General features: G+C 37.6%; 3 protein-coding genes across 3 annotated transcripts; 2 read left to right on the top strand and 1 right to left on the bottom strand.

The window, feature by feature from the left end:
- Positions 1–572: 572 nt before the first annotated feature.
- LOC114462570 (transmembrane protein 205) lies at positions 573–11,432 on the top strand. Its single transcript, XM_028445501.1, has 4 exons — positions 573–668; positions 5,974–6,118; positions 6,863–7,026; positions 7,845–11,432. Exons 2-4 carry the CDS (start codon positions 6,019–6,021, stop codon positions 8,145–8,147), a joined length of 567 nt encoding a protein of 188 aa, XP_028301302.1. The 5' UTR covers positions 573–668; positions 5,974–6,018; the 3' UTR covers positions 8,148–11,432.
- A 310-nt stretch (positions 11,433–11,742) lies between these two features.
- slc35d1a (solute carrier family 35 member D1a) lies at positions 11,743–22,219 on the bottom strand. Its single transcript, XM_028444807.1, has 12 exons — positions 21,541–22,219; positions 21,393–21,426; positions 19,871–19,957; positions 18,392–18,459; positions 18,229–18,300; positions 18,065–18,133; positions 17,783–17,885; positions 16,807–16,899; positions 14,948–15,015; positions 14,667–14,745; positions 14,499–14,581; positions 11,743–12,626 (listed from the first exon to the last, which is right to left on the bottom strand). Exons 1-12 carry the CDS (start codon positions 21,681–21,683, stop codon positions 12,521–12,523), a joined length of 1,005 nt encoding a protein of 334 aa, XP_028300608.1. The 5' UTR covers positions 21,684–22,219; the 3' UTR covers positions 11,743–12,520.
- On the top strand, positions 21,666–24,868 carry aqp12 (aquaporin 12). Its single transcript, XM_028444808.1, has 5 exons — positions 21,666–21,790; positions 23,641–23,733; positions 23,825–24,456; positions 24,537–24,653; positions 24,729–24,868. The coding sequence occupies exons 3-5, from the start codon at positions 23,862–23,864 to the stop codon at positions 24,854–24,856; spliced, it is 840 nt and encodes a 279-aa protein (XP_028300609.1). The 5' UTR covers positions 21,666–21,790; positions 23,641–23,733; positions 23,825–23,861; the 3' UTR covers positions 24,857–24,868.
- The last annotated feature ends 788 nt before the right edge of the window (positions 24,869–25,656 follow it).

Here is a 25,656-nt window from a genome sequence, read left to right as displayed (position 1 = left end):
ACACAAGGTGTGTACTATATATTGGTATGGAAAAATAGTAGTTATTATATATTGAACATTAATAAAATTATGAATAGTTAGTGATTTAAAAAAATAATAATTTTTACAAAATTGTTATTATAGAAGATTATTGGAAGCATAAGGGAAATGATTATTATACAAAAATTAATGATGTTAGGGATAGTTTGTGGTTTGTAATTTACTGTAATTTTACTATGGACTTTATTTTTAGTTCAGCGCTTTGAGATGACGTTGTATTTTGCACTATATAGATAAAGTTGAATTGAAAAATTGTAATGCAGTTGACCTGAATATACAAAAAGTGGATAAAATAAAATAAAATAGCCTGTGAAAATGTACACTATATATAGATATGAATAATTACAGATAAGATAAATAACTGAAGGTTCAACATAATGTCCTCGTCTTAACAGGAAGGTCGATGCACAGTGTGTAATGAAGGCCACAGTCAGTAGTAAACTAATAATACAGACAGAAGTGTGTGGAACATGATGTGGGAGGGGTGGGGTGGGGGCACCATAGTCTTCCTCCCTCCTGGCCCCGCCCCTCCAGGACCGAGGCGTGCGGAGCAGCGAAGGCCGGTTAGGTTGGTTTGTCTTCGGCTGAGGAACTTCAAACAAGCTGTCTCTAGTTATCCAGCAACTCAGGTGAGTTTACCTGTTAATGTCGCATTAACCCTGCGTTAGTTTCGCTCCCGGCTGTATAATATACCTCGCTACTAATGTTAATTATCTGCAAAAAATAATAATAATACTAATAGCTGTATTACTTAACCATAGTGTGCTAACTCACTGCTGCTAATAATACAGAGGGAGAACAACTCATTGTTAAAGGTGACTTTGAAACTTTAGTCGCTACTCGGTCACTTCAGGGTTAAACTGTGTTTGTGTGCGCGTGTGTTAGCAATAGTGAGACCGGTCACACGAGCTAATGGCTTAATGGTTTCCTTGGCAACAGTGCAGAAGTGTGTAAAAAGTCTGAGTTTTTTTTTCCTTCCTGAAACTTTGTGTCAACTCGACCTGGTGACGTCATGCCCCAACCTGTCTGATGACGTCACGCTCGAGGGTCCTCACCTTAGGGCAGGGATGGGCAACACTTGTCACAGTGGGTGGGGGCCACACAAATGTTATTATCTGAGCCAAGGGCCACATTTTGAATATTGATGTTAGATTTGAGAATAATTACCATTATGAACATCATTACAGGAAATAATAAAGGGTGTGTAATTGTTGTATTTTGTTTTGTGATTTTTTTAGTCATATTGTGTGTTTTTGGAGTAATTTTTGTGCTACTTTTTTTTTTCTTCTATCATTTGGGTAATATGTGTGTAATTTGTGTATTTTTTCTGTCATCTTCTGAATATTTATTGCCGATTTGTGCATTTTTGGAGTCATTCTCTGTATTTTTATTCTGTGAAATTTTGTTGGTATTTTTCTGTCCTTCTAGTTGTTTAGTAAATGTGTTGTTGTGTTTGCACTTTCTTTTTGTACTTTGGTTGACATATTGTTCATTTCGCATTATTACGTGTGTTTTTATTATTATGTTGGGCTGCAAGTTCCATTAAATTTGAATTACACTTTTTTGAAGATATGTGTTTGGGGGCCACAAAAAAAAGATTGTGGGCCACATGTGGCCCCCCGGGCCACTAGTTGCCTATGTCTGCCTTAGGGTGACATGGCTTTTACCTAAAGGTGTGTTCCTGTGTTTCACTGAGCGTGGCCACACCTCAGAGTTGACACGATGCTATAGATAAACACAGTGTAGAGTGTGAAGGTGTTTATTCATCCAGGTAAACAGCAGTAGATCTGATCTGTTTAGTCAAGGAGTTTCATCACAAACATTAAACCTGTGTGGCCTGGTTGTTACAGAGATATAATGGTTACTATAATTCCAATATTGACCTTTTGTAGATATGTGACATTGTTATACCACATGCCACCTATGTATCACCTGCAATGATAGTCATACTCGTTGATTATGAGTTATGAAACTACCTTTTAAATATGTCTAAAAACCCAAGTAGAACTAAAGAAAATAAGCGTTCACACGAGTAATAATTTTAAATTATTATCATTTTAGATTTTGTAACAATTCACGATACAGTGATATATCGCAATATTTTTCGTTTATCGATATGCTCCCGCTAAGTATCGATTTTTGGAAGATCTATGTCTAAAAAAATGCATTATTTTGCACCATATTTGTTTCATTAACTTTTAAAACTGGGATTACTTTACCCTGTGCGCCGCCATGTTGAAATTACATCATCAGTGACGTGATTAGCCCCTTTTAGTCCATTGAGTTCTATGTGAGTTTAAGCATTTAGGATCATTTAGCAGCTTTTTCAGTCAAAATGACAACTTGTGCTGCTTTGGGTTGCTCTAAAAATCAGTAAAAGTTAAAAAAATTAAATGTGAACCTCTTTTGTTTACTGATAAATGATAAATTAAAACTAGGGGTGTCCCGATACAACTTTTTCACTTCTGATATGATACTGATATTGCAGCCTTGCGTATCGGCCGATGCCGATATTGATCCGATACAATATCAGCAGGAATTGTACAGTATGAACCACAGTCACACATTTTATCAGAGAGCTTACATCGGTGATTTTAGATACAGTCCGATAAAATCCGATATTCAGTTTCTGGCTGATATCGGACCAATATTCAATATCAATATCAGATTGAGACACCTCTAATTAAAACCGTGACTTTACATCACATTTTTTTAACTTTTACTGATTTTTAGAGGAACCCAAAGCAGTTGTCATTTTGACTGAAAAAGCTGCTAAATGATTCTAAATGCTTAAACTCACATAGAACTCAATGGACTAAAATGGGCTAATCACGTAATTTCAACATGGTGGCGCACAGGGTAAAGTAGTCCCAGTTTTAAAAGTTAATAAAACCAATATGGTGGAAAATAATGTGTTTTGTTAGGCATAGATCTTCTAATAAGGACATATCAAAGGCTTTAGGTCACATTTGTAAAAACAGACAGTGGGGGATCCCTTTAAGTAGTTTTAAAGGAGTCATGATGACATGAGGCTTGTAGATCTACTGTACAGTAGCCTCCCTGTACCGAGAGAGGCCACTGGTAAGGTCAAGGCTTCAGAATATTTATTTGAAATTATTTGGAAAATGTTCACAACAAATGTAATGGATCTATACCAGTCTACCAAAGATACACCAGCACATTTCACAGATGAATGATATAGCAGACATGGACCACTGATAGCTTGGGGGCCACATGTGGCAGTGGCCCTCCATTCTAAATGTGTGCGGACTAAAATACAGAAAACGACAACAAAAATACAGAAAATCACTCCAACAAAACCAATTATGACAACAGAAATACACCAAATGATAGAAAAATATACACATTGACAGCAAAAACACTCTTGAATGACTCAAAAAAATAAACACAAAATTAGAGAAAAATGTATAAAATGACTGAAAAATATACAGAACTATAATAGAAAATAAGATATGCAAGTGTTTTTCCCCATCTCTGTGATATATATTGACATTATTGCGTCTCCTTGCACTGGTATGTGTGACCTCAAAGCTCTGTGTGTGTCTTATGTAATAAAATAATGCTTACAGTAATAATATATTGATGAAAGGATAATATAAACATAACATTACTAAGTTCAGCTGTCTTGTCATTATAAGTGACAGTTTTTCCTCTTATTACTGCTGCTCTCTAATCATTTATGGATAGAGGCCTGGGATTGATTTTTCTAGATTTTTTGTTGTTGTTTTTATTACATTTTATTTCAGGAGAGATAAATATATGTATCATTGCTGTTGATCTGAGCAAAGATGGGCTCTGATAATCCTCAAATGCTTTGAATGATCAATAACATTGCATTTTCTGAGGCTAAGAGCTTCATTTATTATTTAATAATTAACGTGCCTCCTCATGTTAACTTCATTTTTTTCTTTACAGTATTAGTTTAAATTAAATCCTATCATAATCCTTAAAGCCGTCTTATTAATTATGCTCCTTGTCCATTAGCGGATCAGGTCTATTTGACACTTGTCAATCTGATAATGCCTGATGTACAATATTGGTTAGAATAGAAAGGTGTTAAAATTCACTATAGGTACCCTTTAAACTATTTTATTTAACTCTTTTAACTTTACACAAAGTATATTTTTGCACTAATTTCAAAGAGTCAAATATGGCTCTTTCAGTTGTAATCATTGCCTTTGTTTAAGGACTTTAAATGAATGTACATGCATGTTTCTTGTTAATAACTAATACATTTAAAAGTAACTATTTCCTTTAGTTGTCATCTTTGTGTTAGAATATTAACATATGTTTTGATGGTATCACATCATTTTCTGTCACGTTTGTTAATGTCACATTGTGAATATTAATTGTACTGAAGCTTGATTTGGAGAAAACAAAGTTGATGCATTTTAGACTTAAATGTTTTTCTGCACTCATAAATGCTGGTTTTACAAATGCCATTACTGAGTGAAACTAGAGGGAAAACTAAATATTTATAATAATTAAAATGAGACTAAAATTCAATAATTTCCATTCAAAGACTAAAACCAAACCCTAAATTGAAAGTTGGAGTTGAAATGATGTTGTGGTGCATATGATGGCAGGAGTGTAGGATTAATCATCTTCTCTGGCCATAAAGGCTTTTATATGTTTCATTTTACAGTGGGATATGTTAATAATATTAGTAATCAGTAGCCTGTGGTGAATTTTATTAATCATATTGGCTCACCTGGGAAGAGACCTTCTTTTCTTTCATAGCATATGGGGATAAGAGAAATAATACTGGCACAAATATAGACAAATGTGATGTAGGTCAGGTTTCTTCCTTAAGTTATACTTTGATCAGAGTAAGTTTGATTTTGACAAGTTGCTCATATTCTAACGTGGATAATAATCACATGCCTAGCTAGGGATGGGAATAGAAAACCGGTTCTTTCTGAGAACCGATTCCCAGGAATAGTTTGTTTGCTTGCCTGTCGATTTCGCTTATCGGTTCCTCTTACATCGCAAATAAGTAGGGATAAACTCCTCCAGGTCCTACATATTGTGTTTATGCTAGCACCAAGTGAAGCTCCTTCCACAATATAGTTGTTTGCTGTCCACCGCGGAGAATCCACCTCCTCCACCCGCATCTGCGCTCCCCTCCTGCTGTTTGTAGCATCTCTGTTGCTAGGCTAGTCACTTCCGGGTTCTGTACAGTCGCACTAAAGTTGCTTCTTGCACTGACTTTTCTTCCAAAAACAACAAACTTCCACAGGAACACACACCTCTGCGCAGTTTATCCTCATAACAAGTAATCAAACACGGGAGACGGACTGGTACTGATCGTTGTCTTTAGTTTGTTCTTTCACACGTTCTCACACACACACGGCTGATGATGTCACATGTAACAACGGGGACGGCGTCTCTGAAGGTCCATTTTATAGAAATGTAAACAAAGGCTAAACTAAAGCTTTACCGTTTAAATACATAATAAGTACAGCTGTACTTTTGGTTAATATGTTTGTTTTTTAACAGAATAATTATTTGTTTTATGTTTGAATTAGTTTTGGATCAAGTTGTTCAAGTTCAAAAGGAGCACTGCAAATATTCTCAAATGTTTGTAGCCAAAATGTGTCATATGTTGTAATAATAATAATAAATCATCAATTTTATACTGTGTAGCACTTTTGTATATATTATTATCCGGTGAAAACAATCTATACCTGGTGGATTAAAATAGAGCTGATATTCCTGCAGGAAATTAAAGAGACAAAGACAATATAATAAATAGTTAAAGCAAACACATCCATTTGTCTTATTAAATTCCCTCACCCAATGAGAATCGATAAGCAGTATCGATAATGGAATCGGATTTGCTAAATTCTTATCAATTCCCATCCCTATGCCTAGCCTACAACAGGAAAGCTAACAACTGTTGTTTCTTTCCAGGTGGGATCTGAACCCAATAGGAGTGAAGGAGACCTCGTAGGAACCATGGCCACGGACCAGGAACCCACGTTCACAGTGAAGCTGCTGCAGCTGCTGCTGCTCTCCACCTACTGGGGAATGCAAGTTTGGGTCACCTTTATTTCAAGTTAGTCTCACTTTATAACTAATGAAGTATACATATGTTTAAAAAGATGATTACTTATCCCTAAAAGCTGTAAAACCAGACCTGAAACTGTTGTTTAAAGAATCCCTGCTTCCATTGAACATTAATCATAAGGTTTACACAAAGTGAAGCTCCTCATTCATTACCTGCTGAGCTGCTCACACATTTCACAACATTCCAAACAGCTCGTAGAGCATGACGTTAAAAGGTGCAACTTTTTTTTTTTTTTTTTAACACACTCTAATGCAGGGGTGTCAAACTCATTTTCAGAGGCCAGATAAGGAGCAGTTTGATCTCAAGTGGGCCATAGATTTCATTGATGTGGGAAAATGTGTCATTTTAACATTATTGTGCCCTAGTTTGCACTTCTACGTATACATAAAATACTAAAATATGTAAGAAACGGACCATATCCGAGCAATAAGTGATAGATATCAGTCCTAACAGGGTCTTCACTTTAAATTTCCTTGATTTTGTGACCTAATTCTATTTAATTAAGGATAATATTATATAATAATGAAGTCAAATTGGCAGATTTTGTAAGAATTTTTAGTTTTTTCAACTGTTTAACATTAAAAATGTCTGCAGTCGTGCAATATAAGCACTGGGAAAACTGTGAGCCCCCTGCAAATTATTGTTGAGTTTCATTTAGAAAATGGTTCATGTTTTCTCTGTCAGTCTGACACGTGTGCTGTAATGGTTTAATGTGTTGTGCTTTCTGCTCAGGCTTTGTGATGAACAACCACCTGAACAGACACACTTATGGGTTCATTCAGAGCCGCCTGGTCCCATTCTACCTCCACCTGGGCTCTGCCTGCGCCTTCTTCAACCTCACTATCTATGCAGTGTACCATCCCTGCGACTTGCTGGATGACCGGGAAGCATTCCAGGTGTCGTCTGCTTTCCGTCACCACTTCTCCCATTTTCCCACCTTTTACTTGCCTTTCATTAGAGAAAAAATATTTTAGTCATAATTGAAATTACGATGTTTGTCAACCAACAAGTTACTTATTTTTTGTACAAAACACAATGTAATATATATTCTTTAAACATAGAATCATTCAAACACTTTTGCACAAAACAAAAAATATTATTTCAATGGCAAGGTGCAAAGTATTAATGAAAATATTATTCAAGTATGGTCCCGTTTGTGCAACTGAACTGCTACACACACTAATAAATTGCCACAGAACTGTAGCACATTTAAATAACAAAAAATATAAAAAAATATATAATTTGAACACTTACGAATAATAAAAGTGCAATTAGGAAAGAAAGTCTGTTCACTTTAGTACAGAAAACAGAAGAGGAAGGACATTTAAACTTTAATTCTTTATTAAAGGTGCAGTATGTAGAATTTTCAACTTTTAAATACGTCTTAAATACCTAAAATTAAAATGTGCATGTTAAGAAACATGTCTTTAGCTGTCATACCTTATGTGTTTTTTTAGATTACATAGTTATATATACATTAATAAATATTGCCGGCCCGGCCAACCTGTACTCGGCCATCTCTGGGAACAACATTCATAAAACAGATTAATGATGCGCTACCTGTGAGGTTTACGTATGCGCACAGGAAGTGCTGGAACCTTAGTCAGGTTTGTCTGAGGTCTGGACCAATAGCAACAGCCTTAAAGCAATGGGTTTTTTTTTCGAATTTCGATTAATTGCACATCCTTCCTTCCGTCTCTTCTTTCCATTCCAGATCTTCATCTTCTTCGTATCAGTGTCGGTGGCGGCTGTGAACGCTCAGTGGTTTGGTCAGATGACTTCGGAGATCATGGCGGACATGCATCTCATCGAGCAAGCGTGCGGACTGGGGCAGGACATCGGTTTGTCGTCGAACCGCGAAGCCTACGCAAAACTGTCCGAGACGGACGTGAAATACAAGCACCTGAGTAAGCGTCTGTGGCTCTACAGACTGCTGTCATCACTGTGTAACCTCTGCTGCGTCGGCTGCAACTTCTACAGCCTGTGTTACATGGCTGAGAACCTGGTGTCTCTGTGACACAGGACTGTTGGATCCCCCCCTCCCCCTCCCCACAGACACGTCTTTATAGTGAAGCTGTAAGTTATGTGTGGTTTGCTGAGGGAGGAATCAGCAGTGACTCATGCCTCACCTTTCACCTAGATACAATGACGGCAGCTGCCACTTCACATTTTTCTCTTTACTCTTCCTTTCGGGACAGCTTTCTTCACAGCTGGGTACTTTTCTACTAACGTGGGGCTTGTTAAGAAGTGTGTCGGAGACTTTTTTACACCGTGTGTGTACAGCTTCCATACGACCTTAGCTGCTTCCATGTTGTTCACTCCTGCTCTCCCAGTTTGTTAACATTGACACAGGTTTGTCTGCCTCTGTCCTGTGTTAGTGAGTGTGTCTCAGGTTTTAAATGGAAAGGCTAGCTTGTGCTATCCTCAGATCATTTTGTACTGTCGCTACTAAAGGTTTCAAATGTTTTACGACCACAAACACTCTGCAGTAAATGTTTCTGAATTAGGTGAGGAACGTTTGAACAGCAGGTTAGTCCTGTTTAGAGCTGTCCCCACTATCACCACATTAAGGAAGAAGTAGAGATCAGTCAGTAAGTGACACTCACTTTTTGTAAACATAAGCTAATACTATTAAAAGTGTCTCAGACTTGTTCTATTCTTTAGTAGTGATTATAAGTCTTTCTGTTCAAAGGATTTAATATATTCTGTTCAGTGTTTAAAGTTCTATCTGCCAGGATTAAGGGCTCATCTTCCAGTTTGATTGAAGATTCTTCAGGTTTTAGTTTGATCACCAAATATAAATAATAAATAAAAGTTCAATAATTAATGTAGAAGTGTAAACTGGAGTGGAAGTATGTGGAACATTCAGAATCAGAAATGTTTTTAATGGCCATGTACAGTTTTAAGGACAGTACAAGGAATTTGTCTTGGTAGTTGGTGCACAAAACAAACAAAATTAAAAAAAACAAAGAACAACCCAGCAACAATAATAATAATAATGATAAATATAAAGGATGAGGGATAAATAAAGGATAGATAGAGAATAAAGGCTAAAGGGCTCTTGTTGTGAAAAGGTTTGATTGGAAGTTGGTGTTGTAGGTTTCCAGGACCTGACTGCATGAATGGCAGTATAGAGTTGAGTCTTCAGCTATTTGTAAATCAGTGTTCTATTAATAATACAGGAAGTTGCATCAACGAAAACGTCCTCTAGATGTCACTGTTTCCCACTCAATCTTTGCTCATGAATTAATTCATTTAAATACTATTCTTTTTTTTCATACTTCTAGGATGGTGGTTGAACTACTTGAAATTGATTGCTGGGCTTGTAATACATATTAATGATCATTGATTATCTACCTTTAGCTCTATGACAGACATCATTAATGTGGATCGAACAGGTAGAAATGATAGATCTGCAGAAATCACAGAACAACATCACATGCACGTGGGTTTTATCTGTGCTATGGATTTTTCATTATTGATGTTATTTCTTATTTGGACAGTAAAGTCTTGGCTATGACTCATGCTTACTACACACCTATGACTGTATTAGCAGAGCCTTCAGACTGTTCTTACTGTAGCATTAACATCATTTTGAGTTGCATCATCACTTGTTCTTTTTTTTTTTGGTCAAAGCACAGCGCTGTGAGCTTTTTCACATTTGACTTTAAATGGAAAGTTTAAAAATGTATTCTGATTATAATATGGGTGAAGAAAGGGTTTAAAAGCCAGGAGAGCAAATTTTCCCACATTAGTTTTCCAACACCTTTGCTATGTTGGTCAGTGCTTTCACACTCGGGGGTGGATTCACTAAAAGTTTAGGGGTGTTAAAACGTGTGCAAACGTCACTCCAAGGGTACAAACCCCAGGGAATCAGGCGTGCGCGGCTGCTGTGCGTCAAATGAACCCTCAATCCATTGAGGGGTGCATTTCACAAGGAGTGCAAAAAAAATGGGAGGAGGAAATGCACATTAATACAGTGGGTGCAATGCAATTCATCAAATCTGCAACTGTTTGCGGAGATTGTAAAAATAGTACGACTGACAAGCAGGTGCAAACACGCACTCAGCGATCAGCTGCAGTAAATATTGAAACAAAACACAGCAGAGATGGAAAAAAAAGACTCCAATTAACCTTTCTAGTATAAGAAAAATATAAAAAAAAACAGCCACTGTGCAGAGTAAAGTGTGTGAGAGAGCGAGAAAAAGCTGGACGTGCACCCGCGGTGGCGTGTGTGGAGTCCAGTGGCTGTGGTGCAGAGGATGTTGTGCGCTGAGATCCAAAAATGTCGCTCCAGAGTCTGGACGCACCGCTTCATGACCTTCTGTGTTTTTCTCTCCATGTTTTGACTGTAAAACTCTCGTGTCGCGTTGATGGCAGGAGCGTCAGGCCAGAATCAGCTGAGCAGCTGCATAATTTACGCAGCAATGGCACAATGTTCACATGAGAAAGTGTGCGTGACTACTCATGAGGTCAGACCTGCTGGCTGATGGTCAGTAGCTCATCTTTAAATGGTGCTGATTGACAGACTCTGTTGCTGCATTAACTCAGATCAATGGCATCAACAGAGCAATAGGACAGTTTCTGTCCAAATCCACCCGTTTTAAGAGCGTAGTGCGAAGCACCCACATAAAATTTGTGTTCCTGTGCACTCACCTCTCTGCATTGAATGAGCAAAATGTTAATTTAAATTGGGCGGTCTCAACCACATCTATATGCGCACCTATTAGTGGCGCAATGTTAGTGAATTCCCCACAGCAGATGAGCAAACAGCGCCACCAAATAAATTAGGAACGCACCTAGTTTAGCACCCTTTATTTCAGATCTTAGTGAATCTGCCCCTCAGTGGTTTGTGGAGCACCCTAAATAAGTTTGCACTGTATTTATGTGCTGGTTATTATGGTGTTACTTTTGGTTTTGTTTGTGTTGATCAGTGACTCAACATTGGGAAGTGCCTTTTTTTCTGTATTAAAGGGATTGTGTTTTTACTTTACAAACTGAACCAAGACATCTATTTAATGCTGTTTTCATGTTCTGCCAGTTTTATGAACCCAAATGTTTGATCATCCCTTAAATGAACATGTGTCAATACTTCTAAACCATGTCTTGAATGCTAAGCATAATGATGGAAATGCAAGTGTTACATAATGTGATAAATTTAAATGAGGAGTCCGAGCGAGGACTAATGACAAACTGAGTTTGTAACAAAGTTACCTCATTGCCTGATTACTTTTTGTATTGAAATTATTTTTACATTGAAGTTATTTGATGTTTGTTACAATAAAAACAAATAAAGATGTCATAGATTTATGGATACACTTCAATAGGGGAAATACAGATGAAACTAATGAAATATTGACCTTGTAGTTTGCATTGATGATACAGAGTTGGTGTATGATTGGGGCTAAATAGCTTTGTGGTGTAAAGTTTAGCTTTACACTAGTGGTGTTAACACTAAATATTACCTACACTTTTCTCAAATTAATCTAGGGTGCAAAATCAAATAAATAATGTAGCGCAGAAACTGTTTAGTTATCAGAATGCTACTTCCGTGGTAATTTATTTAATAACCAAAATATAGGGTGTGAAAAAGAATGATAAGAAGCAAACTCTACAACATATCAAAACAGTTTTTAATGTAAAAATACAGCACTTCTTTAAATACAAGGTCCTGGTTACCATTTGACACTAAATCAGTAATGACAGTTCATAAACCATGCAAAAAAAAAACAGCTTGTCTAAAAGTAATAAATATGAAACTATCTGAATTTTAAAAAAAAAAGTATAATTTCTTTTTTTTTTTTTTTTTTTTTGAAAAGTAAACATTTAAATCTGCTTGTCATGTTTAAATAACCAAGTTTCTCCAGTAATACTTAACTTAAAATTACTTCTCAGAAAAAGGAGATACAGGGAATACTTAAAAGTGCAACTTTGTAACAAACATCGTACACTGGAAAAACAACCAACATTACCAATATGTCCATCCTGCAAAGTGAACCTGTATCTGACCATGCTGTGAAGGCATTTCAAATTACATTCCTTGTAAACAGAAAATGCAGTATAAGAACTTTCTTTCTAACAAATGTTCCATGTCCCCTTGTTGTCAGTACTTACCTGTTTAATATCAAAATGTAAACACAAAGAAAACATCTAAAATCAACTTGCAGTCCCCTTCGGGGGGGGGGGGGGGGGGGGGGGGGGGGGTCGTAACCATGGCAGCAGTAAGACAGGCACGGTGGCAGCGCCGTCTCTACAAAAAGGACATTCCCAAAACAGTGTTTATGGCGTCCCACTAAAATACCCTGCAAATAAAAGTCGTACAAAAAGTACAAACACTAAGTATCCCAACTATGATATCAAAAAAACTAAAAGAATAAAAGCCAGTGTCTGTCATACGACTACTTTCCCCTTGATGTCCAGCTTAGCGTTATCGCTGGCTTTGTTGGACTGCTCCTCTGAGAGGGTGATGTACGAATACACCAAGCTGCCAGCGATGCTATAAAAGAAAAAACAAAGCAACCTTATTTCTACAATTCAGTAAAAACTGCAGCAACACTTTACAAAGTTTCATACATAAGACTGATATTACGCTATCATAATTATGACATGACACCTGTCATTAGCATGAATAAGGTGTAATGAAGGCTGTCATCAAGTGTAGTTCGTTACCCTAACCCCACGAGATCCCTCCACCTAACCCAAAAAATGTCAACATAGCTCCAAAGGTGTCATAATTCAGTGCACGACAATTGTCTCATTGAGTGCCATTCACGTCTACGTTAATTGCACGTCTATAGACGTGAATTGTGTATTTTGGCTGGGGTTGCTAGGAGACAGTGTGACGAAGCTCTCCGGTGAATATCTAACTTGTACCATGATGTAGTGACCAACGGGTGGCAGCAGCGCACCTTTGGATGAGAGATCACCCGTGATGGGCAGAGCTCAGAGGGAGAGGAAAGGAGTTTACGAGACAAAAAATGGTGCTATGAGAGTTGATGCTGAAGTTCCCAGCAGCTCAGAGCAGCGCACACTAGACCAGAGCATGTGTGGAACTAAGTGGTATATTGAGAGTGTCACGATGGTGAGATAAAATGATAGTTAAAAAAAACGGGGCAAGCGGTGACACTCGGCATGTCCGGGAGGAGGAAGTTGCGTATGTGCAAAATGACGGGGGGAGAGACTTGGAGGACAGCTAAAATACAGTAAGAAACCCATTCAACTCTGACATAGAAAACAAAATAATAATAATGTTACCATCAAAAGCCTGGTCTCAGTGTTGTTTTTGTAGTTTTATAGAAGGAAACCAATGTTGAGGTGTCCCTAAACAAAAAAAAATGCTTCAAAGTCACTAACAGATTCTTTCAGAAAAAGACGTTTTTCTCAGCTTTTTGTCACAAACTGGTGATTTGTGTGAAATTTTCCTCTATTCAACTGCTGATTACAGAAGAACAAAACAAGCTTGAAACAAAATTATTTTTTCTGATGAAAGTAGAGTCTAATCTTTTAGATTTAATCAGATTTGAGATATTCAAAGAAAAAATAATTTGTAAGTCTTTAAAAAAAAAAAAAAAAAAAAAAAAAAATCAGTCAAAATGCTGTAAAACGGCTAGCACTGAGGAGGTAAAAATTTTGAAAATGGCTGGCACTGAATGAGTTAATTGCCTTCGACTAAAGTGTTACCAAAACTACTATTAACATTCACTTCATTAAAAGCTGAAAAACTGGTCTTAAATCGCAACAAGTCCCAGCATGCACCCGTGGATAACTGCAGGGCTGTCAGTATATTGTGTATAAAAGGGATTTCAAAATGTTCAGTATGATGAAACTTTACCAATTCATCAGAAATTGATATCCATAATAGTAGATGAGGCGATAGACTGTTGAGACATAGTTGCATCTAGCTTAAAGTTCCTTTAATAGAAATGTTATCAGGTGGCAGAGAATGATATAGCAGTGCTCATTATGTTAGCTTTGATGCTAATAGCCCACCTGTCCACACTACAAACTGAGACAACATGTTGCGTTCCTGTCATGATTCGCTCATATAGAGCCAAAAAAAATCTCATCAGATCACATTAAGCATTTCCTTCTGTTACATCACATGCACTGAAGAAACCCCAGTTGGTTTCTCAGTGTTAAAGGCAGTGTGGGTAAACCTAAACTTTTTAGTTAAACCTCATAAGGTTCACTATTCCTTTCCCATTAGAGTGAACTACTGCATCCCTATTGTGACCAGTGGAGATAAAACACCAGACGAATAGGAAATTATTCTGTTTCCTGAGAAAGTATTAAATCCCGACAGACCAGCCGAACAAAAAAAAAGAGGAAATATGAGTATTAAATATGAATCAGACTTGTTCATTCATACCTGATGTTTAAACCTATGAAGTTGGTCCAGGAGAAAATGTAGTCTCCACTGAAGACCATCCCTATGTACGTCACCAGGACATTCTGGATAAAAAAATAAATAAATAAAAAGAAGTGAATGAAGTGGAGTTTGAGCAGCTCAGTGTGAGACCAATCACACACAGCTTACCTTGATGCAGCCAACAATAGTAGTAGTTAAAGCTGAGTTATACTGAGTGCAGAGCACAATGGAATACATCAGGACAAACCTAAAAAATAAAAAAAATGGTGAAAAAACAAACTGCATCAAGAATGGAAATCCAGTTGAACAATGGTCTCATTGTTAAGTAGGTTTAATTCACAGTGTCAGTTTCCTAAAAGTTGAACAAATATCACAACAAAGCACAAATGTGGTGTTCATACAACACTCCAACAGGATTGTACATACAGTACACTGAGGTCAAACCTTACCCCATGACACAGGACAGGATGAACTGGGCGAGGAAGAGCTTGTCCCACCAACCGTCGTAATTCACAGCCTGACAGGAGACGTAGAACATGGGACACGTCAACTAAATAGTTACATTCATGTGGATTTTTTTATCTTCTTAAACATAGTTTTTCCACTCTGTCGTTTCTAAAAAGACAATCATTTACAAAGTGAAGCCTGAATAGACTAGAGCTGGGCTATATATTGAGATCCAAGATAGATTAAGTTTTCTATTTTGGTGATATAGAAAATACCAATATCGCCTATATCTATATATATATATTTTATAGCTTAATTTGTATCAAAATACTTGTTTTAGGAGTTGCTGTTCTTGCTACTTCTCAGAACAGCATGAAACGTACATAGAGATGGATTTCTGAACGCATTCCTAACCCAAGCCACACGACAGAATTCACTCACACGTGCCGTCGCTTACAATAGAAAAAGCCAAAAGTTTGTTAATAAATGTGCCTGTGCAGCATTTTTTCATCAGCAAATTTAACCCAGAATTGTCTATGCAGTAAGACTTCAAGATATATATTGTGTATCAACATTTTGAGAAAAAAATATCAAGATATGAGTTTTGGTCCATTTCAGCAGTGCTAGAATAGACCATAGACACTAGGCCTGGGCAATATATCGTGATTCAAATAATATTGAGTATCTTATTTTGGCAATATAAAAAATTACAATATTGCCTATATCAATATATATATATATATATATATATATATATATGTTTATTTATACAATCACAGTACAAAATAACATCATACAAGTATTCAATATTATTCATACAGTATGATCAAACAATGTAATGTAATGTTCTAAGATGAATATATTTTTTTACTGTTTATTTTGTATTAAAATACACTTTAGGAGTTGCTGCTTTTGTTGGTTCTCAGAACAGCATGAAAAGCATATTTAAGTACATTTCTGACCTTCCCCTAAACAAGCCACACTACAGAACTCACTCACACATACTGTCCCTTATAGAAGGAAAAGCCAAATGTGTAAAATATCACTGTTTGCTGATGAAATATGTCACACAGGCACATTTATTAACACATTTATCCCAGAATTGTCTTTCTGGTAAGACTTTATTGAGTCAAATAATCAAGATTTATATCGTGTATCGCCATTTTGAGAAAAAACATTGAGAAATGACTTTTGGTCCATATCGCCTAGCCCTAATAAACACAATTCCAGACCTGTACAATTAGATCTATTGTTGAGTAGGTTTGGTCCAGGGTAGGGAGCGTGTTAGCTTAGCATCATCATCATCATTAGTTTTATTGCACAGTTCTTATACAAGATTGGCTATCTACACAAAGGGCAAAACAGCACTTTCACATGTTCTCACTCTGGAACTTGTTATGAGAAAACTAATCTTTTAGGTGTTCTTATTGGGCTGTATCTATGTTGACAAAATGTGGATAAAAAAAATCCTGTATCAACGGGGCCTAAAAGATTAGAATAAAGAATATAAAGTAGTGTGACGTGCACTGTAAAGCATTCAGTAAAGGAAATGAATAGAAGGGAGTCGGCTCCACAGTGGAATTCTAAAGAGGTCACGACAAGGACAGCAACAAAACCAACCCTGACTTTCTACGGTTGGGTCGACCTGCAGGTAGCGCTGCACTCACTGTGCTCACACACATAAAGGCATCTTTGTGCCTCTGGGCTGGAGGGCTCCGGGGCGGGCAACCAAAGGAACGTCTCATATTTAAAGCACACACCCAGGCTTCTGCAGTGCCACTTATTTATGAATAAACATGGTCATAGTGATGGTGTTGTGAGCAGAAGAGAGAGAGAGAGAGAGAGAAAAGAAGAAGCTCACCTTCTCTATATCTCCAGTCAGATGAGCCAGCAGGACAGTGGGTAATATCATAAAAAGTGCATTATAGTACAATAATCCATATTTTCCCAACTCCTGTTAAAAAATAGAAATAAAACCAACATTAAGAAGCCAATAAGGCAGAGAAAGTATGTCCAGATAGACAACCTGCAACTTCTGATTTATGCATTTCTGTCTCCCATGATCCCTCTGAACCTCCCTCACACACACACTAAATCTGGACTCAGTAACATGAGAGCTGAGCTGCTCCTACTGTAACATATACAGACTAGCTGGGTTCTAGGCTTATATGTGTCTTCATACTGCAGGGACGTCAAACTCATTTTAGTTCAGGGGCCAAATACGAACCAGTCTGATCTCAAATGGGTCGCAGATTGTAAGTGGAAAAAAGAACAATTTTAACATCATTGTGACCAAGTTTTTAATATCTGTTCAATTCACCTCAAAAATTATTGATTTTCTCTTTAAGAGGAATTTTGTGGAATTATTTGTGCCAAATTGCAAGACTCGTGTAAATATTGAAAGTGCTTTCCACAATTTGCAATTTAAAATGACTGCATTCATGTGATAAAAACAAAGGAAAAATGCAAGCCCCTAAAAATATTACTGAGTTTCATTAAACTGGTGAATTTGAGATCAAGACAACTGGATTATTTGGTAATTTACACAATAATTAATGTTTTCTGTCATTTTGACTTTCTCCTGCGGCCCAAATTGGATGCCTTAAAGAGCCGAAGTTGGCCCCCAGGCCTTGAGTTTGACACATGTGATCTACTGTCTCACCCCCAACATGGGAATTAAAAAGAGCCAGCTCAAGGACTTGTGCACACTGAGTTCCTTTGAGGCAGACGCTGAAGGACAGTTTGGGGGTCTCTACGTTTACTAACTTGAGCTCAAAGCCAAAAACAGCTCAGAGCCAACAATGGCCGCTATTCATCTGAAAGGAGCTGCCACATACCTTAGCATCTAATTTTTGCTTCACATAGGCTCCGTTGGCTGCAGTCAGAACATCATTGAGGAGGATGAACACGTAGCCTTGCAGGTCAAAGGACAAATCAGCACTGGGAACAAGAAGAAGAAGAAGAAAACTAAACTGTACAGCGCATTACTGCTGGAACCCCTGTGGGTAACTGCCCTAATATGATCAGAATGTGGACATATTTGAGGAAAGAGCAGCCCTTTGTAGTGAAAGTGGGGTGGGGTGTGAATAGCTGGAACACCTGGATGGAGCAGAACTCACCTGGCGGCAACAAATGCCCCGAGGATCATGGTAAACACTGTCAGCTGGACCGGGCGGGAGTATTTCTTCCTGCAGAGGTCAAAGACAGAACAGCACAAAGGTCAGACGCAAACTTCACATCATAAACGACCCGCGAGTGGATATTCTGCAACGTGGTACTTTACTTTAGCAGAAATCCTTCAGCCACCATGGTGAATAAAATGGAAAACCTCCTGAGGACGGTGAACATCGGCAGGCTGGTGGGAGACGACATGATGTCACATGTAAAAAGTTTATTAAGTCCGTTAAACAAGATCTCACAAACTTTGTTCTTCTCATAACACTCACTTTAGTCTTTTGGTTCCAAATAGTCCAGTTATTTGATTTCCCACATAAAGGAGAGGTAGAGGGAATGTCTGGGAAAGGAAACAAACTCCCAGTTAACAGATGGGCTAACAGCTGCAAAATGAGTGCGACTTTAGGCTTTTTCTCCTATAATAGTTGTCTGCTTCAGGTGAGGATGCACTCAGCAAACCATCTGTGCTTTTTATACTGTTCTGAGAAGTAGTGAGTAATAAGCTATATCGACATATCCCAAAAACAGAAATCGCGATAAATCTTGACTCTCGATGTATTGTCCAGTTCTAACTGTATGATATATTAATCAAGTTATGTCCCAATCTAACAAAGACACCCCAACGAGGCATCAGGACGCCTGTATGAGACGTTGAACAACAAGATAATGGGTGTGTTCGAAATGACATACTAACCTACTACTCATAATAAGTCTGATGTTAAAATGAGTATGTAGCGCATTCACATTATAGTATGGAAAGATCGAGTGTGCCAGAAATACCCGGATGTATAGTATATCAAAACAAAAGCCTCTGTTCTTGTCTTCCATTAGTTACTTTTATAAATAAGGCTCTTGTTTTGAAGTTAACTGGAAGCTTAGTCAGTAGCACAATGGCTGGTCTCCGTAAATCTCCAAAATGTCGGCATGAAATGTGTTTCCACGAGTGTAATGGATGAAATGACCACATGTTGATATTCTACTTGGTCACTTTATCGCTTAAAATGTTTTCAGAACTTTCAAAGGTGGCAAATAAATAGATATTTGGCCTCAGTGTGCTTCAGGTTTTTGTCTGTGTAGATTCGAAAAATGCATCTTGGAAGTACACTTCAGTGGGAACGGTCATCATACTAACCACATGTAGTATAGTATAGTAGACAGTATATACTCATTGGCTTTGTAGCGCACAGTACGGTGTATGCCGTTTCAAACTAGGGCCACTCGATTATAGAAAAAATAATAATCGCGATTATTTCAGTCATAATTGAAATCACGATCATTCAAACGATTACTTGTCGACTGTAGCTCTTCATCATAAAACCCAAAGTGTTCCCACAGAAGAGCATTTGACTTTCCACTTGTTTAACAAGCGTTTTTGCTGCGTTTCACCTGCCATGTTTCAAGACCACTAGCAACAGCTTTCCTCGTGCTGGCCTGCAGGCGAGCTTTAGCTTTGAGAGGGGTGGGGCAGAGGGGAGGAGCTTGCATGTGCGTGTAATTAACAACTCCAAGTTAGTATTAATAACATGTGTGTGCCAACCTTTATTATTTGTAGATGTCCGAAATAGTGGGTTTGTTTTATTTAGTGAATAAAACATGTAAAAAAAAAAAAATATATATATATATTTTATTTTTTTTTCTCGATTGTTATTTTTGTAATCGTTGGGTGTAATACTTGGAATCGTAATTGAACTTTGATTAATTGAGCATCCCTATTTCAAACACAGCCAATGATTTCAATCTTAACGTCTCACCTTAACAAATATGCTGTCGTCAAAGTCGGGGAAGCTGATCACCCTCACCGTCTTTCCTACCCATAGTACAACCACTGTGGCAAGCATCTGTATACAAAACACAGAGGGAGAGACAGAAACACAAAGAGTTAGAGATACTGGCAGAGAAATAAGAAGAAAGAGAGATAAACATTGAAAAAAGAAGAGAGACAGAAAGAGAACGATAAAGACATGTGATACAGTGGGAGCGAGAGACGAAAAAAAATGACAAAGAATGAGAAAGTGAGAGTTTCCTGAATGCTTACTGGTACATTACCACATAACCACAATGTGAGACAATACATATAGTCTTCTGTTTGATAAAAAGTCTGTGTGTTATACATAGAGACATATTTGTTCTGTTGTTAAAACTCATTCACTGCCAGCCATTTTCAGAACGGCTACCCCCTTCACTGCCAGCCATTTTACAGCATTTTGACTGATTTTTAAAGACCCAAAGAATATTTTGTACTATGACAATCTGAAATCAGATTCTGAAAGATTAGACTCTCTACTTTAATCAAAAAAATATATATGTTTTTAGCTTTTTTGTTCTTCCATAATCAGCAGTTTGCACAGAGCCTAGTTTCACACAAATTGCCAGTTTCTGACAAAAAGCTGAGAAAACAGCATTTTTCTGAAAAAACCTCTCAGTGACTTTGAAACTTTTTTTCCAAAGTCACTGATAGGCGTCATTTACAGACGTCATTTACCTCCGCCCTGAGATTATAACCCTGACCTAATCCAAAAAACAAAACGTGTCGGTTCACTTTGAAAACAAAAATAAACAAAAATGAATTATTCTTTTTTGAGCAAAAATTCATTTTCGGGTCATGTGCATATACAATCTCAGCACGACACCAGTGAAGTTTACATAACCAAATGACATCTATGGCAGTCAATTGTTTTAATGGATTTGAGAAGAACTTTGCTGAGAAGAGATTAAGTCATGATTACATTTGGTTTGGTTTGTTCCCTCAAAAATATATATCAGTACATTCCGTCATATATTACAAGAGCAGCGTAAGAGACAGATACTACAGCTCACGTCAGCACATCACATTCATAGCTGCCTTCATGTACTTTATTTACTTTCTGTGTCTTTCAGTTATAATTGGGCAAAAAAGTGTAAATATTTAAAAACAAACATTTTCTCAAAGTGTTAAAAATGTGTAAAAAGAATATAAATCCTGTCAGATCTAAACCTGTTCATTTTTCCCAAATTATTGACATTATTCATAGGTGAGCTCTAAATTATTTTGGTCTTAGTGGTTGTTTATCAACGTTACCTTTGTATGAATTTAAATATCACCTTTTTCACAGACACTTATTTTAACAGTTAATCCCTCTTTTAGTCCTGTCTTTTAATATATGTTGTGTTTTATTTTATTTTTTTAATCCTGTAGCACTTTGAGGTTTGGCATCAAATGTAAAGCGCATTACAAATAAAATGTATTATTATTATTATTATTATTATTATTATACAACAGGGTAAATGACTCACCTGGCCTATGCCGACACATATTGAAGAGGGGAAGCTGAAAAAGCAACAGAGAGCCCAGTTAACTGTTGGTCTGCTACTGAAGCCCATTAAAGCCAGTCTGTTCTTCACTGGAGGCTAAAGGCTGGTCTTCACACAGTCTGTTAGTTACCTGTAGTTAGTGAGGACGCTTTTATTCACCACCACGATGAGAAACGAGCTGAGTCCGTAAAAACCTGCGGCCAACAGCTTGGGGAACAGAGACAGAGGTTTGTCCGCCATCCCGGACAACTTCTCACTTCTCCGAAGGCTCATCCACTGCTGCTGCTACTGCTGCCATCTCCGTTCCGGCGACACGCGCACGCAGGAAGGCGCGCGACACACACACACGCGGTGGCACGTCGACGTTTCGCAACTTCCGTGTGAGCATCTCCGGTAGCTTTTAGAATCAAGCTAGCGGCTCGTCCGTGGCCTTCGCTCTCATGTCGGTGTAGAGACGTTACACACCCCACACTTCATACACCGCCACAGACTGATGCCACTTCCTGGGATTTAACATGACGTTTTATTGGTTTAGTCCAATCACATGTAGAGATACATTTCACAACGTAGGGTTTAAAATTTAATTACCGTTTTCTGTGTTTTTTTTTTTAATTTTTTTTATATGACAGTACATTTTGATTAGGTCTTGTTTAAAGTTTTATTCATTTCTATATTTCATTTTATTTTTTGTTTGTTTCAGCCGTGTTAAAACTACATTCCCGCCAGTGAAAAAATAACAACAAAAAACTAGGAATAATAAAACAATAATAATAATATCTTAAGTTATAATGAGAAGTTAAGCCATAATTATAACTTATATATATATATATGTCCGCCAGTAAAAAAATAAAATAAACATCAAAAATCTCATGGGTAGACTTAGTATCTCATAATATCTCGTATCATATTATCTAGTAATAAAACAAGTCATGAAATACTTATATTCAGTATATGAGACTTAGTATTTCATAATTTTAACTTGGTATCTTATAAATATGACTGCTTAACATTAAAAAAAAGTAATATATATATATACTACTTTACTTTTGCTAGTAAAATAATATATTTTACTGGAGGGAATGGGCTTCCATACATTCCTGCCAGTAAAAAAAATAACAAAAAACCTTAGGAAAAGTAAAATAAAAATGAATTTAAAAAATCGAATTTAGATACTATCTCATGATTAGACTTAGTAACTCATAGTTTCTCGTATCTAGTAGTAAAACTAAGTCATAATTAGGAGATAAATGCTAATTATGAGATGCTTAATATACGAGATTAGTATCTCATAATTCTGACTTAATATCTTATAATTACATTTTTTTTCATAATATTACTTTTGCTAGTTTTTTCTTGTTTTTCCAGGCTTCCACATACAAAACAATACAAGCACACATACAGAAGTAAAATAACCGTAAATAAATATAATAATAATGATTTAAAAAATATATAAATAAATAAAAAATAAAAAACAATAGTATAAATAAATATAATACAGATAAATACATCCATGTAAACAGTCTGTTTTTAGGACTAAACAGGGTGGGAAAATCTTCAAAGTTCAGGAGACAAGACGATGTAATACTGGGCTCACGAGAACGATAGGAAATTGTATTTTTGGAAAAGGGAAAAAAAGAGCCAAAAAAATGCTGTTTGAAAAACATCGTGCTTTTACCTAAACCCTGGGAATACTTACATAACTAATACATAACACTAATAACTAGGACCAATTTTTCCTATTTAATGCACATAGACCACAAAAAACAGAGACTGGCATCTCATACCAGTCTAAAATTAAAACCAAATCATGTCATCATGACATTCTTTAAAAAATAATATCTAAAAAAAACATCGAACTAGAACAGCCTATATATATACGTATAATTTTATCAGATAAAGACATAGTGTGTATGCCTCATATACAGTACATATATCTATAAATCAAAGATAATCGTCTCAAGCAGATTAATTTGACTTTTTCATTTACATTGAAAGTGACAGTAAATAGACAACGCTATTGTACACAAAGATGATGACTATTGACTTACCGTCTGTTAGATTTCGATTAAGAAATCAAAGGTTTCAGCCAGAGCCAGGTCATTACTTTTGATGACACTGAGGGTCAAACTACCTACAGACTAAGAGCTCTTGATCCAAATACAGGAAACCCCAAAGTGAAGAAGCATAAGGAGATTTTCACAGGTGTTTCTTATTTTCGTTGTTCCTCCAGATGGCAAAACCATTCCATAAACCCGAGCTGGGAACCTGTAATAACTGACCACTAAGTGAAGGCCAACTCCATGACATGACCATGCAATGGTTGGTGTGTATTTTGGCAGGTGGTTGAGGGATAAAAACCTGACGTGTCTCTGATAAGAATTGTGTCTGTGCATGTGCCACGTTGTCCAACGCAGAGTGCAGTTCATTCAGAGGGGACACCTGAGCTCAACCATGTCAGGACTCAACGCCTCTCTTGGATATTTCCTGGCCGTTGGGATTCTTGCAGCTTCTGTTCGAACACTCCTTCAAAAATGGCCGAAGTTCAGCTTCTTGTTAGAGTTTGCCTCTTCTTTCATGCTGGTTGCATGTTGGCTGGAGGTGCAGACCATCGTAGAGGTTGGTCAGTGGGCTGGGGGGCTCGGACCTGATGTGACTCTAACCATGCTTTTTGCTCTGCTGCTAACCCATGGAGTGATCTGCAGCAATGCATTAGGGAACCCCAACCTTACTCTGCAGAAGTTTCTGCAGCTGGACACCCCCACCATTCCCACTCTGCTTGCAATCGCTGCCCAGTTTGCAGGGGCTCACCTTGCCATTCTAGTGGCCTTGTACTACTGGAGCCTGGAGCTGACCGACATGCACATGATCAAAAACCTGATGTCCAGAGAGTGCAGCACCTCTCTGCTAGTGTCGGTGCATCAGGGGTTTTTCACAGAGACTGTGTGTGCTCTCGTCTTTCATCTCATCTACTTAAACCTGCGGCACAGATCAGCCCTGATCCGGGTTCCCCTGGTTGCTGCCCTCCTCACATTCTTGTCAAACTCAGGTAAGCCTTCACCACAAATTAAACTTCTACAAACATTGAAGAAATTAAAAAAAATCCAAACTATCTGCTTCTCTTTTCAGCCAGTGGCTACACGTCGGCGTACATTAATCCATCGTTGTCGTATGGGCTCACCTTCCACTGTCCTGGATTCAGCTTCCTACAGTATGCAGCCGTCTACTGGCTGGGCCCCTTCATAGGTTAATCCCATAAATGTAAAAAATGTTTGGTTCTTTGATGACAACATTTAAACAGTGTCTGTTTGGTTTTTTTAGGAATGATTCTGGCTCTGCTCTTATACATGGGTCACATTCCAAGGATCTTCGCCAAGAACCTTCTGTATTTCCAGAAGACACGTTTCAAAGTGCGAAAAGGAGACAAAGCCGAAAAGAAGAAGTTATGAAGAAACTCTTTTAATCAGGAAAAATACTTCAATCTTTGTGAAGAATGTAAAATATTTGAAATACAAAAGACTTGACAAAAAAAAAAAGTGTCCAGTTTCTCCACATTCAATCAATCAATCAATCTTTATTTGTATAGCGCCAAATCATAACCAATGGTATCTCAAGGCACTTTACAGTAGAGCAGTCTTAAGGACGGACTCTTCATTTTGTGGATACACACATATGCATATATACGTATATACACATACATATGTATCCCACACCCAACATGAATTCATCATGGCGGCAAGGAAAACCTTCTGTTAAGCAGCAGGAACCTTGTGTGGATCCCATTCCTATGATGAACAGCCATCCACGTTATGCTGTGTTGGGTGTGTGCAGAGGAAAGGGTGGAGACAGAGCCGCTGAGTCTCTGTAACTCCACACTGAGGATCCCACGGACCTGCAAGACAAAAGCCAGAAGGAGTACAGGAGCAAACACACAAGGGAGTAAGCAGACATAGAGGGAGTGTTTGAAAGAGGAATGGGACCCTCTCCGGTCCCTCTCTAACCTAAATGACCTCTCTCTTAACGCCCTCTCCAACCTCTCTCCAACCGAGCATGCCAGACCCCCCCCCCCCGGCAGTCTATGCCTATTGCATCTTAATTATGAGCTATGAGCTGGTTCCTAACTAAAAGCTTTATCAAAGAGGAATGTTTTGAGCCTAACCTTAAAGGTAGAGAGGGTGTCTGCCCCCCGAACCGTGGTTGGTAGATGGTTCCAGAGAAGTGGGGCCTGATAACTGAAAGCTCTTCCTCC

This window comes from Gouania willdenowi, chromosome 4 (assembly GCF_900634775.1).
Source record: "Gouania willdenowi chromosome 4, fGouWil2.1, whole genome shotgun sequence".
In the NCBI taxonomy this organism is placed as follows: Eukaryota; Metazoa; Chordata; class Actinopteri; order Blenniiformes; family Gobiesocidae; genus Gouania; species Gouania willdenowi.
The sequence above is the reverse complement of the archived record's forward strand: the minus strand, read 5'-3'. Positions and strand labels throughout refer to the sequence as shown.